At 42.5% G+C, this 16,966-nt stretch overlaps 2 protein-coding genes across 4 annotated transcripts in view; one reads left to right on the top strand and one right to left on the bottom strand.

Moving 5' to 3' along the window:
- Positions 1 to 2,354: 2,354 nt before the first annotated feature.
- Positions 2,355 to 13,610, bottom strand: LOC125706635 (glucose-6-phosphate isomerase-like). The gene is made up of 18 exons (XM_048973391.1): positions 13,392 to 13,610; positions 12,610 to 12,700; positions 12,162 to 12,230; positions 10,729 to 10,848; positions 10,210 to 10,293; positions 9,940 to 10,086; positions 9,159 to 9,230; positions 8,991 to 9,035; positions 8,854 to 8,907; positions 5,803 to 5,863; positions 5,534 to 5,577; positions 5,040 to 5,192; positions 4,792 to 4,921; positions 4,272 to 4,348; positions 3,810 to 3,938; positions 3,561 to 3,636; positions 2,995 to 3,061; positions 2,355 to 2,813 (listed from the first exon to the last, which is right to left on the bottom strand). The coding sequence occupies exons 1-18, from the start codon at positions 13,508 to 13,510 to the stop codon at positions 2,690 to 2,692; spliced, it is 1,662 nt and encodes a 553-aa protein (XP_048829348.1). The 5' UTR covers positions 13,511 to 13,610; the 3' UTR covers positions 2,355 to 2,689.
- Positions 13,611 to 15,137: 1,527 nt separating this feature from the next.
- Positions 15,138 to 16,966, top strand: part of LOC125706633 (granule associated Rac and RHOG effector protein 1-like) — a 30,377-nt gene continuing 28,548 nt past the window's right edge. The window contains exon 1 of one of the 3 annotated variants that reach the window (XM_048973388.1): positions 15,138 to 15,215. The gene's annotated coding sequence lies outside the window, so the exon portion shown is untranslated. The other 2 variants (XM_048973390.1, XM_048973389.1) reach the window with 2 other exon arrangements.

Raw genomic sequence — 16,966 nt, 5'->3', positions numbered from 1 at the left:
TATGGTTGAGACATCAGGGCTGTTTGCTGAGTCGTCAGAGTGGCTGTTTGGATAAAGGGGATGATAAGAGAGTTGAGTTGTGCATTCCAGGCCAAAACAAATGTGTGGGCGGATTTATATTGGCTGTGCGCTTTTTAACTCGCTTTTATGCATTCTCAAGGGTAACAGGGTTTTAAACATGTATGAATGCACTGCCTGTGCTATTAGGCAGGCAGCAATTATCAATTATTTTTCTAAAACATGAAAAAAGACAGCATATTTCGGAGTGCATTGTTAGGCTCTATTTCTTTGCTTCAAAAATTTAAATTCAGTGTTTCTGTGTGTTATATGAATTTCGATGTGAAATGCATGGAAAATGGTGTGTTTTAAACCACACAGGATCTGCAATGCAGGTGTTTGTCACCTCTCCCTGCAAAGAGGTGAGTAACATTTACAGTGGATTAAAAGGAACAAGGGTTCAGGCATAATGAAAGTAGCCCATGAACATGAAATGTAATAATGTTTAGGAATCTCTAACCACAGAGGGAAAAATGAGGTTCTTTGGTACTGTGGGCTTCAGCGGGGGTGGTGGGGGGGGACGTTCATTATAGAGCACCCCGCTCAAACAACGAAACGTGCAGCTGAGTCAACTTATCACTCTTTACTGTTCATAGGAGAAGCTGGAAGATTAAAGGGTATCCACAGCTGTCGGCTGGACTCTCAAGTGAAGAAAATCTGGGTTTAAAAATCAGGCCCAACTCACCCCAGAATGCCCCCAACAATGGAGCGGCCTCCCCTGGTAGTACATGAGCCAGAGACCCCGGGGACCACCCAGGACCGATTCCTGACAGGGATGTTTTGGTGGCTAAAGGAAAGACATGTCGCCCCCTGTTGACCCAAATAAATCTTTGATATTTGTGTCTGTGGGGATACAGTACAGGACTGAGGTTTCTGGCTGTGACAATAGGGTGCATATTAAATCAGAAAGACATGATCAACAAAATAAGCATACACTCAAACCAGTATCACCAGTTCACTATACCATATAGACTACACTAGTTTGGCGGTGGAATCCAGACATTCTGGAAATTGACCCATTTCTCCACCTAAAGCATTACCTACAACGCAGAAGTGAATTTTGCTAATTAATTTGCAAATGTGTTCTAATTGTATAATTAGTGTTATATACATTCTGTAAAATGTACTTTTTGTAGGTGATTTTTCCCCCCCAGTTCAAAAGCTGAGTTAGTCAACAAGTTCCTTCAGAAATAGACTGTAACATAGACTGTAATCAAAATTCTTGCTTCCAAGTGTACCACGATGAAGGATAACTTCTGTTTGAACTAATGTGCTGTTGCCTAGCAACGCTATTCATCCATCATCACAGTCTTTTGGCCCAGGGATTTTTTCGGTTTAGGTACAGAATTGTTTTATGGTGTGGTAAGCAGCTTCAGCATACTATGAGACAGAGTTAAAGTTCTCCCTATTACATAAAATAGTATCTCAAAGCACTATCATTAGTATCAAAGACTATGTTTTGTCTTTCTTTTGATTAGATTTACTTAATCTGCTGAATCCTACTTCAAACCAAATTCTCGGGTGCCGTACAGAAGCCACTAAACTCAATACATGAAAGCCGTCATTCTGCTGGCTTGTGAAACATTAATATTTCACCACAATGGTAATGTCCCCGACGAACCTACAGCAATAAGCAGCAATGGAATATCCTTTCATTTTGACATTTTCTTGAGAGAAGCCTTTTTACTTTTTTTTTTTAACTTCTGGCTGCGGAAAAGCTGTTTGACTATGGGAAACAGCGCCACTTGGTGGAAAATAGTGGCACAACGCAAGGTACTTGGACTAAGTCAGGGATGGGCAATCTTATCCGCAAAGGGCCGGTGTGTATGTGGGTTTTTGGGGTAACCTTTATGTCAGCTGTTCACACCTAGGTGTGAGGACTCTTCAGCCAATAAGTCCTTTAATTAGTAATCTAATTAAGGAGTCGCAGCGAAAACCTGCACACACAGCGGCCCTTTCTGGGTAAGATTGGCCACCCTGGACTAAGCAATAGTAATGGTCCTATGAATATCTAATTGAAATGTCTAACTTACAGAGGCCTATCCTCTTTTCAGCCTGTTTAAATACATCCTGGGCTGCAGGTTTCTACGGTTCTTATCCGAAAGAACTCTAGCCCCCAGGATGTATCTCATCCCACTTCTTCAACAGGTATCACAAAACCCAACATACATCAGGGTAACCTGCTACCTCAATACCCATCACCAAGGGAGAAAGAAAACCAAAATAAGCTTCTGCTCCAAAATGATGCCCTTGGGTTGCCATGATGTGTCGACTTTGACCACACAGAGAGCCATACAGGGATTCCCCTTGTTTAATGACCAGTCTTTCACACTTTACAAATTCCAGGTGTAATCTACATATATGTTTGACAGAAATATAATAAATGTTATTATGTTGCATCATGAAGAGATGACAAGCATTTAAGTGACGGGCAGACACTTATGAGTCGCGACTGACTGAGTGAAGAGGTAGGGTGGTTCAACATCTTCCCAGTCTTAAATCACATGTTCCCTCTTTAGCAGATTCAGTAATCGTAGGGGTAGCACAACGATAAAGTGTATTTGATGTGCTGGTAGTGACTCGCTGGGCTGCTATGTGCCAACTCCCATGGGTCCCTGTGGAGGAGGAGCCTTCAGGCATGGTTCTTCTTAATGAAGCTGATGAGGCCATTGGTGGAGGAGTCATGTGATGTCACCTCTGCGGTGTCCTTCAGCTCTGTCTCTATCTTTTTGGCCAGCTGTTTCCCCAGTTCAACTCTAGCAGGTGGGAATGGTGGGGATTGTGTGAGTGGGGTCATAAACCAGCAGATTTTCACCACCATGTATCAATACACATGCTTAAATACATAATGACAATTTATTTAATATTAATGATTTAAAGGGATCACATGAGACTGTAATTGCAGAGAAAACTCTGAGATCCGGTACAGACACTTACCCCCACTGGTCAAAACTGTTGATTTCCCACATGACTCCTTGTACAAAGATCTTGTGCTCATACATTGCTGCAACAAAGTTTCATCAGAACTAGATATGCTATGCAAGTATGCTAATCTTACCGATAATGACGGCTCTCACAGTGAAAATCTCCTTCAAACGAGTAGCTGGTAGTGATGGCCAAATGAAGCTTCATGAACCACTTGCTGTATTTTCTGGCCCCACTAGATGGTGCTCTCTGTTCAAAAAAGGACTCAAAGCATGTCCCCAACGCAAACCAAGAGCGCCATCTAGTGAGGTAAAAAATTACAGCACATGGTTCATGAAGCTTCATTTGGCCATCATTAGCAACTGGGCTGATGGCTGCAACAATACATTTATGTAAATGCATAATATTAGGAAGAAATCCTCTCTATCTGAAGCAGAACTGCAAGAGAATAACTACTCCCATGCAACAACATTTTCATCTGTAGTGTTAGCATTAGAAATACAGTACAATGGATGCTGTGTTAAGTTCACTATACTTATATAGTTGTAAATTTTAGGAATAGTTATTCAGACACATACCGATGAGAGCTCCGAGGGTGAAGGGAGTTAGTTTCTTGAACACGATAGAGTTGGTTGGTTTGTTTCCTTGAAAAACCTTTAAATGAAAAAAATACAATAATTTCTATAATATGAGTATGGAGCAAGTTAAATGACCTACAGGGGGCAGCATTTGCTTGGTTGTCTTTGCCCAAAGTCTTATTGCAATTATGCCCACGAATCATTGCTTACTTGGTTTACTACCCTTATAAATGCACCACGTCCACTCACTTTGTGGGGCAACAGTTTGTCCAGAGCTTCTCCGCTCAAGCCGCTGGATTCCAGTTCTTTCTTTGCCTCCTCTGTGGTCTTTCCCCTCATTAGTGCCTCAGTCTGGGCTAGGAAGTTAGCTATCAGGATCTTACAGAAATAAAGACAAAACCTGCCAGTTAAGCTGTGGTTAATAGATAGACCAGAAGACTTTGTCACTAGTTGCCAATCACCTTGTGAAAATACTTGTTCCAGGTTATAAGTTTCCCTAGGAAACAACTAACAAACTGTGATTTCCTGATGGTTACAGCAAGACCTGCTGAACGCAGCAGCTGAAGAAATAAAGTCAAAATAAGGTGACTGTTCACTGAATTAATAGCTGAGTTTTAAAGACACGTAAAAAAGCATAAAAGGGTGACACAGAGCTGTCTGAGGCAGTGGGGCGGGGGCATGTGCCTGAAACCAGCCCCCACAGAGGCGTACCTTGTGGTGTAGGTTGTCCCTGATGGGATGCTGCGTCTGGGCTGGGATCAGGAAATCAGCGGGCACCATACGCGTTCCTGAGCGTGTGGAGAGCAGAGAGTGCCCATGACATTTCACGTTTGGGCTGTGGTCCTAATCCCCTCCGCCCCGCTTTCATCAAACCCACGGACCATCAAGCATTGCACCAACATGAAGGAGTCACGGAATCCCAGCTCAAGTTAGTTCTATTACTCATGACCCGTTCCTTCAGTAGTTCATGAAGCTTTATAGAATTGACGGATAAAGTAACAAATATAACAACATGCATCACGATTCTTTAATGATGAATTAACATGAGATCAGTATGCAATTAAGACTTATGGTTAATTAATACATAAGTAATAGTATAATACTATATTATTTGTGCCCTGTCAAGTAAAGTGTTACCAACAAAGTTGGTTTAAGCCCCTTTATAGTGGAGGCCCCTGGGTTTCCGCTTAGGTAAGCCCATGTATTGAAGCGCCCCCTGCTGGTGGCATACCCTGGTGGATGAGCTGATAGAAGGCATGCTGCCCATTGGTGCCAGGCTCCCCCCAGACAATAGGCCCGGTGTGGTAATCCACTCGTGTGCCGTGATTGGTGATGTATTTCCCATTGGACTCCATGTCCCCCTATGGACACACACAACGCTCGTGATCTTCCAACTGAAAAATCAGCCATCACAGCCTCTGCTGGACAGGGTAAGGTTCAAGATCCCCCCCCCCCCCAAGTTCCTATCCTCCCACGGACCTGCTGGAAATAGGCGGTGAAGCGGTGCATGTACTGGTCATAGGGGAGAAGGGCGTGAGTTTCCGCCTGGAAGAAGTTGATGTACCAGACGCCCAGCATGGCCAGCAGTACAGGAGCGTTGCTCTCCAGGGGGGCGCTGCGGAAGTGGCAGTCCTGAGCAGGAGAGAGGGCAGGAACATGCGGGAGCTTCAGTCTGTGGGTCTGCGCTAAAACAGCGCCCCCTACCTGAAGGCTTAATGTAGCGCTGCCTAAATCCACCTCAGTTTTAACACATATCACTACAGGACACTGGTATTTGAAAACTCCACATCCGATATGGAGAGAAGGGTGTTTCACTTCCAGCAACGTCACCCAGCTTGCAGTTGATGGACTGCAGTATCGTGTGGCACTTTGCATTAAGCTACACATGCAGGATAACTCAGCATAGCTGCCTCATAAGTAAGGTGGTCCCTGCCTTCTCCCACTGTGCATGATTATGCAGCGAGCAGACCTACCATCCAGTGAGCTCCACTCAGCAATTTCTCAAAGTTCTCAAAGCCTGATGTGAAACAAGGAAACTATTTCAGAAACTTTTGGGGGGCAAAGTGAAAAACTTGACACACAGAATTTGGAATTATGCACTATTACGTTTTACAGTACATCAGTAAAAATAAGGGGAAAAAAATGAGCAAAGTACCTATAAGTGGTACATAAATGGTCTGATCGACAGGAGGCGCCCATGAACTTCATGGGTTACTGTAAAGAGCTTTAATTATGTACATACCTATGTGCAAAGCAATGGACAGGCCAATCGCTGACCACAGGGAGTAACGTCCACCCACCCACTGAAAGGGAAAATAAAACATGATATCATTTTATTCGGTATTAAATATAGCGGGCCATTTTCCCCCCAACGTGGCAGCCTCCTGCCTCCCATCTGTTCCCCCGAGGAGACACGCTGCCAGGGTACGACTTCAGACATCCCACCTCCCCCCTTCCCTTGCACTCCCAGCATGCACCAGAAGCCTGTCCGTCTCTCCGAGCAGAATCCACCTTCTGAAACAGGCAAATAGAAAGCCCTAGTGAATAAATACTGACAATGATATTGTGTTTTCGAGAGGAAGTCTGCGTGCCGGTAATACGCCTATGATATTACAGGGCCAGCACTTTTAACCAAAATGGAACACTTACAGTCTGTATTTTTTTAAGTTAATGTTCACTTTGAAGATTGGATTGACCCAGATGTGAAAGAGCACATCTCCAATCTCTCGTTGTTCGGTCTTCAAAGGGAACAGGGTCCTCAGGGCACGCTGCTAATAACCCAATATGTATAAAGGACAGCGTGGGGACTGTGTACTTTAAAACATCAGGGAGTCCAGCTATACAAATCTCACTGACGCTTTAAAAAAGATCTGTTGGTGAAGCCACCAAATATTCCAGTGATGTTAGGCACTCCACCCCGCAGCAGGGAAGACCCACAGGCCTTTGGATTCGCCATTTCAATCTTCTCTCTCCATCTCTATCTTCGCCCAGTGCTCCTCTTACTAATGATGCTATAAAATGGGCAAATGCGACACCTTCATCCAAAGACAAACATACCCTTATCTGCAAGGGCATATCTTTGGGTTGGGCATTGGGGGGTGAGGTCTCCAACCATTTAAGGGGATCCAGGGGGTTGTATTGGATGGTTTTAATTATTGGGGGGGAGGGGGGGATTGAACTCCCCCGTAATTTACACCCCTGCTCATCTGCTCATTTGTTCCCTCAAGAAGTGAACCTGCTAACATATATTTTCAGAAACATATAACAAAAATATTTTCCCGTAAGCGACTGATCTGTTCTCTACGTACCAGCAGATTTTCCCCAAGCTTACAGTCTTTAACAATGCCAGAAATAGCAACGATGGCCTTGTATTGGTTACTCTGTGGCCTCAGGACCCATAACCTTGATTGACATTGTTAAAAAAAAAAAAAAGATACATATAGCAACATTATAGACTGCTGGGAATCCATCTCACACCAGCAGGGGGCAATCAGCACCACATAGGCCAATGGTATCCAAGGTTACCTCAAGGAGTGCAATGCGACCTGGCTGGTGGCTGATACTTCACCAACCCAGCGGCAGAACAGACTTTTCTCATAAGCCAGCCATGTCTGTATGCTCTGGACCCTGGAGGATGACTGCCCTGAAGGGGCTGCCATTTTCTAACTGAACCCCCCCCCCCAAATTTTTCCCTGATTCTCTATATTAAGCCTAGCCCCTTAAGGGATAAGCTCTTGCACCGTGTATCTCTTTGCTTATACACACACACACACACACACATATGAGCATGTGTATATATAATACTGTGGCAAGCAAGGATATATATATATATATATATATATATATATATATATATGTTCCATATAATTACAAATGTATTATTATACAGTCAAACCTCGGATTTGAGAAACTTGTGTTTTGCAAGACGAGCAAAAATTTTAAATAAATTTTAACTTGATAAACGAGCAAGATCTTGCAATACGAGTATTACATATACACTTTGCCTGCTGAGTGTTAAACTGTAATCACAACTGAGCCGATGGTTCTTCTCTCTCTCTCTCTCTCTCTCTCTCGTTGCCGGATCGTTTCCGAAGCTTGGTCTCAGTCGGTGTGTCTCACTCGTATAGTCAAAATTTTGTAGAAAAGCACCACCTGAATAAGGGTGTAGCAGTGCGAGCAATGAATTTGTTTAACGACAATGCAATGTCCAAATTTCCGTGAAATCGAAAAGGAGGCAAAAGCGGCTGTCATTGGATAGGTTCCTTGTTAAAGTCACACAAAAAGAAAAAGATTCCAGTGAGCCAACAGATAGCAGTGATTCTGTTAGTTATAGTGAAAGTCGTCCTACAAAATAACCCTCCTCTTCTCCTCTCTCTCGTCTCCCTCACACCATCCACAATTCTTTTCAAAGGTAAAGTGCAGGTTAATTTGTTTTATGTATTTTTACTTTATATTTTGTCCTAATCATTTTTACATTAATATTTTTGGGTTGTGAAATGAATCATTTGAGTTTCCATTATTTCTAATGGGAAATTCGCTTTGATATACAAGTGCTTTGGATTACAAGCACGTTTCCGGAATGAATTATGCTCGCAATCCGAGATTTTACTGTATATGGAATATATATATATATATATATATATATATATAAAATCCAGTATAGGGTCGTGGGGGGCGGGTGAGGCCTATCAATGAGGAGCAGTATAGTTCATAAGGCAGGAGGACATAAGGCAGGGGGGCATAAGGCAGGGGGACACAAGGCAGGGGGACACAAGGCAGGGGGGCATAAGGCAGGGGGACACAAGGCAGGGGATACACCCTGACATGTCAGTGTATTACTGGAAATACACACTATGGGCATATTCATCTCACTAAATGTCTTTGGAGAAACTTTCCAAACTTTTCAAAGCCATAGCTCTCAATACTACCCACCAAGACACCATTTTTACCCCAGAAAGCCAACAAATTGTACCAGTTTTAAGAAACACCACTGCTGTTGATGTCATTGTTCTTTAATTACCAGCAATGCGAGCAACTGAGGCCCCATGACCTTTGCTGCACCCAGTCGAATACAGTAACGGGGCCAGAGAGAAGGTCACCTCCAATAATATCACACCAGCGGCGTGGTGGATATCAGCCTCTTCATCAGTCAGCCGACAGCTGTCCGCCTGCGCTCACAGGCAGCTACTTCACAGGTCAAAAGCCCACACTATTAATAGCAGCTTCCTGTGGGTTCCCACTAGCTGATAAGGTGTGGTATGTGGGCGTCCGGCAAAGGCCCTGCCATACTTACGTCCCAGAACTCGAACATGTTCTCAGTATCGATCCCGAAGTCCTTTACTTTGGGCTGAAAGAAAACGGAGCCAGAAGTCAATTGGGCCGCATTGACCAGAGGCAGGAATCGAAGGTGCGTGAAGACTGAGAACTCACCGCGTTCGTGGAGAGCGCCACAAAGTGTTTGGCTACAGCTGATTTCTGTGGGGAACATGGAAAACAATCAAACGTCATCTCACTTCCCTCTGTAATGCTCGTGGTTTTCACCTTGGTGATGCTCAGCCCCCCCCCCCCAATGCCGTCTGGTAACACTGTAGCACTCACATCTTTAGCAACGTTCAGGAACCACTCCTTGGCAGACTCAGCATTGGTGATGGTCTCCTGAGTGGTGAATGTCTGAGCAAACAGCGGCACAGTCACAGAGTCAATGCATGGAAAAATTTTAATGACAAGGGGCTGTTATTACATTATGAAAACCAACAAATTCACGGTTTATTCATCATTGCCATCGGGGGGGAGGCATTTGCGGGCAAATGAGTCATTGTGCCCCTTCCTAACGCCACACAACAAGGACGTGTCTTTTATTTTAACTTCATTTTTTAAAATAAAAGTGTTCATCGTAAAACAAATCCAGTCTCTCCCAGGCTTGTAGCTACAGACTGAATGCTTACCCATCGCCACCCCCCAAGCCCCCCCACATCGACAACTATTACTGCTGGCCCCCCTTCCCCACCAGTGCCCTGTCAGATTTCTTCTGGCACCAGCGCTACGCTTATAGAAGTCAGCCAGGACAGAGATGTGACAGCAGAAGTTAGACAACATAAAACAGAGCAGAAAAGTTCACAGTAAAGAACGTTAATGTCAAGACATTAACATTTCACTAATATCGGGAACGTTACGAGATGGGGGGCTAAGCCTCCCCAAAGCAGCTAGAGCAAGTGGGACCAAGACATCTGATTCTCTACAATCTGATTGGCTATCTCTCTGAATCAATCGTTTTTCTTTCAGATGTCAAAACAATTTTGTTTAAGTAAAACTAATTTGCATCAGCTTGCTCTGTTACATTTGTTCTGAGAATTAGGAGACAGCAAACAGATCCCGTTACCTTGGAGGCGATGATGAAGAGCGTGGTCTCAGCGTTGAGCTCCGCCAGGGTCTTTGCAATGTGCGTGCCGTCGATGTTGGAAACAAACCAGACGCGAGGTCCTTCTTTGGAATAGGGCTTCAACGCCTCGGTGACCATCAGCGGGCCCTGGCACAGCACACCAGGGCTTACCCACCCGGCCAAACGAGTACGCCGTTTAACCGACACTTAGAAACTGCAGGTTTCTAAGGTTCTCCGTCTTACGTGTCACAAAGACGGATCTCTGCTCACCAGGTCAGAGCCTCCTATGCCAATGTTGACGACATCAGTGATGGATTTCCCGGTGTAACCCTTCCACTCGCCGCTACGCACTTTCTGTATGGGAAAGAAAGTCGAGGCTTACCACATCACCCCAGGAAGCGTAATCCTATAGATGCTATTACAGATTAGTGACAGATAGACAGGTGATCTTTATTAATTCCAGAGAGGAACAGCGAGCTGATTGTCCATGTTGGATTGGATTGTCCTGGGAAATCATCTGTGTGGAGGCTTAATATGTTTTATAACATCAAATAAGTTCAGGTGGATCAGATTCTACTCAATCACCTGAATATAATTTTAATCAATGTGAACTTGAATGTATATCATTAAATTTAATGCAGTTCATGGTTCAATGCTCATGGAATTCTGTACCCACAGGGCAGAGCAAAAAATATATATTATTATATATATAACTGCACCACTTGGGTACAAAATACAAACGTGAAAGAAAGAGACCCAATTATAGCTAAGAGGTCGGTTTGTTCTTACATGACAGAAGCCCTTCATCTTCTCAAGGACCTCGTTGACCTCGGGCATGACGTCCTTCCCGTCAACGTTAACGGGGGCATTGGATCGGTTCCTCAGAGCCACGTGGAGAACTGCCCGGCCCTGCTCAGGGGTGAAACAGCAGGGGCAGAATTGGAACATAAGACCAACATGCAGGATGTAACTGAGATACAAAATATCACTTCATACCAATATAGGATAAGCCTTAATAAGGATCTGAGAAGTCTGTATTGTGTGTCATACATAACCATGATGTTGTCCCCAATAAGTCATGCATATATACATTAATTATTATAATTAATACATAATATATAATATTTAATTATAATTAAATACACGAGTGGCCAAAAGTGAGGAAACACGTAGCATTTTGGCATTATGCTTACTACACGAAAATATTGACAACAATGTTTATAAAGAATCAAAAAATGTGACAAATATCATACTCAGATTAGAAGATTAAATAAATAACTGGAGCAACTGATGAATGAAGTTCTGCAATCTCTATAAACTGGAAGTATCTCCACAATTTTGGCCATGAGTGTAGTAATGCATGTGATCTATGTAAGAAACCTTAATGCAGAAATGAGGCCTTTCATTTACATGATGATTCCATAAGTGACACTGACAGATGTGCAGCGTCAGTTTAACAAACCGCTGGGGCCAACCTAGGGTTCCACCTGCACTATGACTATCACTGCAGATGTGATATGTAATTTTAACTGGAATAAAACTCAAAACATCCAAATTCCAACTGCATGTTCTGGTCAGGGTCTATTCAGGTTGCATCAGGCAGCCAGGCATGCAGCCTGGATGGGGCTATGTAAATGGGACTATGTGCACCACTTGGGTAAAATGCACAAATGTGAAAGGAAGAGACATATAGCTGGACATGGACACAGTCACACCCAATGCACACTTCAGAAATTCCCTTTGATAATGATAAACTATTTATTTTCCATTTGCACAAGTATGAGTACAAGTACATTGGAATGCTTCCCTTCACTGACTCCATCTTGCTCTCCATAGCTTGGGGGATCTCAGTGTAGATCAGCCAATGTTCAATGCCCCTGGAGCTGGGGGGGGGGGGATTAAGAGCCTTGCTCAAGGGCTCACAGACATGTGACTGTTCTGCCAAAGCTGGGGCTCAAACCAGCAACCTTCTGATCACGGGTACAGAGCCTGCTAAGCCCTTCCCTGCCCCCTTTCTGTTTTAAACTGTATCACTTCAGAAATGCTATTTAACAAAAGTGTATGAGGGAACCCGCACAACAGAGGGAAAACACACAAAAACATATACAAAGACTGGAGGTGAAATTCAAACCCTTAGTGCTGTAACTGGAAAGTAACAGGTTCCACCAAAATGCAATCAAGTGCAGAATTATTGAGGGAGAAAATGCAGAGCTCTGTCATACCTCCGTAAAATTGATCTTCTCACCAGTAAACATCTTGTCCCTGGCTGTCTCCACACCCCTTGATTTTGCCTATACAGATTAATAAAATAATATTTGCAATAAAATGTACTTATGACAAGCCATAAGACTACAATACATCTACTAGTGGGTAACTTTTTAAAGAAATCGATATTTGATCAGAAAAACTCATACAAAACACAGCAGCAACATATTATGTTATAGAAAGAAACTCATTTAACAACCTTAAACATCACTGTAATTTTACTGCTATAACTCACATTTTACAGCTAAATTATATATACACAAATAAAGTTTATAATCAATCTAATCAAATATATACAGAAGTTATCAAATGCTTCATCTGAAATACCAGAAATTAGCAGTGTACAACACCCTGGGTTTTGAATGCACAGCCTTTGCAATTCAGATGCAGGCGATACATCATTACCAGGTCAATCAACATCTTCATCACTTCTTCATTGATTAGGTTCTTTGAATAGTCAAGCAAGATGTCTCCTTCGTCCGTTTTCAATGTTATGCTATTAAGTTGGAAACAAAACTGAAATGTAAACCATTTTCTTTTTGGAATATAAATTTGCGGCTTCTTCTTCACGTGACATTGTACAATGTAGAGTAATGGCGACCACCTACCCCCTTACTCAATAAGTGGTCCATTCTATTTTAAATAGAATCTCTGTTAAAATCAGCAAACGAAAATTTGAAGATAGAATATAACTTGCGGCAGACTGTAAACAGCTATATTACGAGTAGAGGAATTGTCAGCCAAGACTGACAATGAGGGAAAATAATACCACACAGCGATGACCTTTATTCATCCTTTACTTGTAGCAGACCAAGGACACCGATTCTAGGAAATAAATGGAGACTATTTCGTGTGTTTTTTTAAATACCCAAGCGCCACGAATGTGCGACGAAAACGGCACAATATCTGCTCCGCTTAACAGGTGAAATCATAGCAAACTGCCTAGGACAGTACGAATCAAGTCTTACTACAGTGGGAAGTACTTACTGCTTGCATGCAGGAGTGTCATAAAATAACGAACAGACACGTTAACAAAGATATTTCCATTCCAGACTTTGCTTTACTAGATACAGTAATACTATTTGCAGATCTTGCTTTTTGGGTATTGTTTCATTGGCTGCTTAAAAATGCGATTTCTTTCATTTAATATAGAGACACGAGTCATAATGAATACAAACACTGATTACCTAAACTTGCCGAATCTTTCCTTGTCACCATCAAACATCTGCCTCATATTCAGCTTGCCGGCGTTGGATTTATACCACGCGTCCAGTTTCTTATAGTTTGCGTCACTTGTGAGCCCCATGCTGACGAGTGCGATAGACTGTTATCGTGTGGATCTTCGTCCCCCGATTGAGTGAAGAGAAGCTTGTAAGAGGTGGGAAATAGAGAAGGACATTCAGGAAATTACAGAACGGTTCTGGTCCAATAGCAGCCCGAAGACATGCCCCTCCCAAGACCTTCCAACGAGCACGGTGTGTTGCCTCTGACATTTGTGATACTTCGGTGAAATGCAGTAAAGAGATACAGAGAAGTATTTATTGCTGTATGGGTACTTATCTGACAAAATTACAAAATAAAGAACAATAAGAACATCAACTATAACAATATCATCAGCTTATTATTATTATTATTATTGTTATTATTATTATTGACCCAGATATGATCCGAGATAAGCGATGGAGAATCGATGGATGGATTATCATCTATTTAGCTTCCATAATCACTAATTTATTGCATGGTTCTTCTAAATACCGTATTGTGTGTTAACCTACCCTTAAAATAATGTTCTAAGCTTTTTAAATGACTGCTGTAATGCTACAATCAAAACGAGCTGAGACATCTAAATTACATTATAAGTACAGACGCTTCTCCACTTACGAACGGGTTACGTTCCAAACGGCCGTTCGTAACTTGAAATGTTCGTAAGTCGTTATTCAGCATCATTTTAAGGGCATACACAAGTACAAAAAGACAGGATGCTGGGAGTACGCACGCTACCCTGCTGCGCGGCGGGTGTAGCGGCCAAGAGTCGTACTAGGCGGAATTGGCGAGCAGAAAAAAACGATGTTGCGGACAGGAAACGGGACCCAATAAACACAATTTGGACTTACAGTTCTCTTCGTTCGTATGTCTGAAAGTTCGTAAGTAGAGTAGAGTCTGTATTATAAGTATTGTGTTGGGCATTTTAAACAAGTCCACTAGGGGGCGAAAAATACCATGTAATAATGCAAAGCTTTGGCGTTCCCATTCAAAACTGAGAAATACATTTAAATTCACCATAAAGTGTAAGCACAGTTAATCTTATGAATATATGTGATACACGTGTAGTGGAAAATGTATTGAATTTATTCATGGTTTGGCTAACAATGGTATGTCATGGCATAGGTGATTCTGGGCCCTATTTGGGGGGGGAGGGGGGTCTGTCTCAACCACCCTGAAAAAGACCTAGAATCGCCCCTGGTATATGGAGATACACACAATGGCACATTATACCTTCATACTTCGAGAATGTTTTCATTGTAGATTAACGTGTCCGCAGAGTCAACATTAAAATGAGAGCTTCAGCAACTTCACAACTCAAACAGAAAAACAAACTAGCTTAGTTAGAACAAGCGCAAACACCCTCATCGACGTGCGCATACACCTATTACACAGTTGTAGACATATAAGATGGTAATTGAAAATATGAATGTATTTTAAAGCTTTCGTCATTCAGATCATGTATAAACAAACGCAATTCATGACAATCATAATGTACATTTAATGTACATTTATATATATATAAAGCTTAACAAACAGCCGATCTGCTGATTATATTTATTAAGCGAAGTGTTCGGCTCACTAAGGCTTGGAACTGGCGCGTGCCCAACACCGCCTCCCACTCTCGCGCAGGGAAACTCCCTGCTAGAGCGTGCTTTCCTTTTTTTAAGGCTGGTAGCTGCTGAGAGACGTCAGTTCCGGTTTACACTGACAGGGATTTGCTGTCAAGACGGTGGGATGTGCTGCTGGTAAGAGATGCGTTTCTGCTCTGTTCTAAAGACGCATACCGTGTGCCTTTTTTTGAACCGTTTTGACGCAGAGAGGCCCTCCCGGCGGGGTTATTGACCGGTAGCGCAAAGGAGGGGGGGCCGGGTGTTTTCTCTATAGGCGTGAAATTGTGTGTCGCAGGCTGTCAGTCGCACTCACGTCGGCGGCGTTAGCTGGCTAGCGAGCCGCTGTGCGGCGCGGTCCGGGCGGGCTGCAGCGGCCAGAGCCTCTGCGTCGTTTCGCTTAGAATTATACCCTGTGTAGTCCTTATACCTGCTTTGCTACTAATAATGCGCCGGTGACTTTCCAGAGAAGCTTCATTCCAAATGAACTATTTTAATAACTTCTTATACGGGTTTTAAATTATTGTTTGTGTTTGACATAATTAGTTATTAATTCCACACCCCCAACTTTACAATGAAGATCGACGCCTTCAGTGCTTGGTGTGAATTCAACAAAGTAGGGTATGTGTTTGTGCGTTTTTCTCCGTGGGCTTCTCTCTATTCTCTATTTCTGTTGCACACATGCCGAACTGTTGCGTCTGTCGATTTCGGCTAAAGCGAGCCAGTACTTTCGTGTTTGTATGGCTTTAAATAGGATATTTTGGTGGATAGTGCCTTCTCCTGTCGGTGAGTTTCGGTGAAACTGGTAACCCACACCTGCGAGATTTGACGGCACCTTTTACACCTTTTACAGCACGTGTGTATAGGTGTCTATGTGTGAATTGTATTAGGTGAATTTTAAATGAAATATTAAGAAAATAAAATTCCCAAAATTCCATATGTATCATAATTCTATGGAGACTCCTACTGTACTATTTTCGCGTATGCTGTCGGTTCTCTCCACGCAGAACATTTTTATCCGCTTAGTGCTTATTTGCTTTAGTAACTGCCTGGGAATTACGCAGTATATGTAAAGGTTGCTTCGGCATTAAAGCATAAACTGACTGCCAGTTGCTAACAGATGGCTCTGTGTTTAATGGTGACCGGAGGATAGGCGTCTTTGCCCGTACATTTGCTATGCCAACCCCAAACGAATAAAACTCAAAGTTGCGTTCTGTTGGCTGCATGTTGTAACATATAATGCTTTGACCTGTACAGATTACACCCTGTAACTAAAATGAAGTAATTTTTAGTCCTTATTTTAGTCCTTAGTTGTATTGTTTTGCTCCTATGATTTTTATTATTTATGAAAAGCATAAGAAAAACAATGTTTTGCATACCTTAATACATGTGATATTGCTTATTACTAATGATGCAATGCTTGTTAAAAGCAGAAAAAATTGTCTGATTCCCACAAGACATGGGAATAACATCTTTCGTATTTAAGTTCCAATTTGTTTCTCTGCTTTGTCATCATAGCTTGGTAAGTGACTAAGGTTTGGGTTGTCTGCATATTAACCTGGCATGCTGTACATTGAGTATTTAATCATGTCTGCTTCTTTTTACAAATTTAGCTGTAGGTGGTAATTCAGCTATTGTCAGTCCACGGTCAGCCATGGATCATAAGAATGTATAACACGTTTCTGGATCACATTTTGAACGGGATACAAGATGCCGTGTTTTTATGTTCAATAAGTACATCTCGTGCACTCCTCTTAATTCATTTTCTTATTCGATGATTCATTTGCTCAGTCTTAGTGCACTATGCTTAAAGCCAGTCACATTCCTTTTGGCCTAAACAATGAAGGTAGGTCATCATACTATGACTTGTCACCAAACAACCCAGTTCT

The sequence above is a fragment of the Brienomyrus brachyistius genome, chromosome 13 (assembly GCF_023856365.1).
Source record: "Brienomyrus brachyistius isolate T26 chromosome 13, BBRACH_0.4, whole genome shotgun sequence".
Taxonomy (NCBI): Eukaryota; Metazoa; Chordata; class Actinopteri; order Osteoglossiformes; family Mormyridae; genus Brienomyrus; species Brienomyrus brachyistius.
This window is presented reverse-complemented; position numbering and strand designations above follow the sequence as displayed.

Bases quoted from the DNA above. Each gene is read 5' to 3' on its own strand.
- LOC125706635 (XM_048973391.1), bottom strand. From the start codon at position 13,510: ATGGGGCTCACAAGTGACGCAAACTATAAGAAACTGGACGCGTGGTAT. The intron at 10,849-12,161 runs GTATGACAGAGC...ACCCCTGAGCAG, and splicing joins AGAAGATCAATTTTACGGAG to GGCCGGGCAGTTCTCCACGT. The intron at 4,922-5,039 runs GTCCGTGGGAGG...GTGTGTCCATAG, and splicing joins TCACCGCCTATTTCCAGCAG to GGGGACATGGAGTCCAATGG.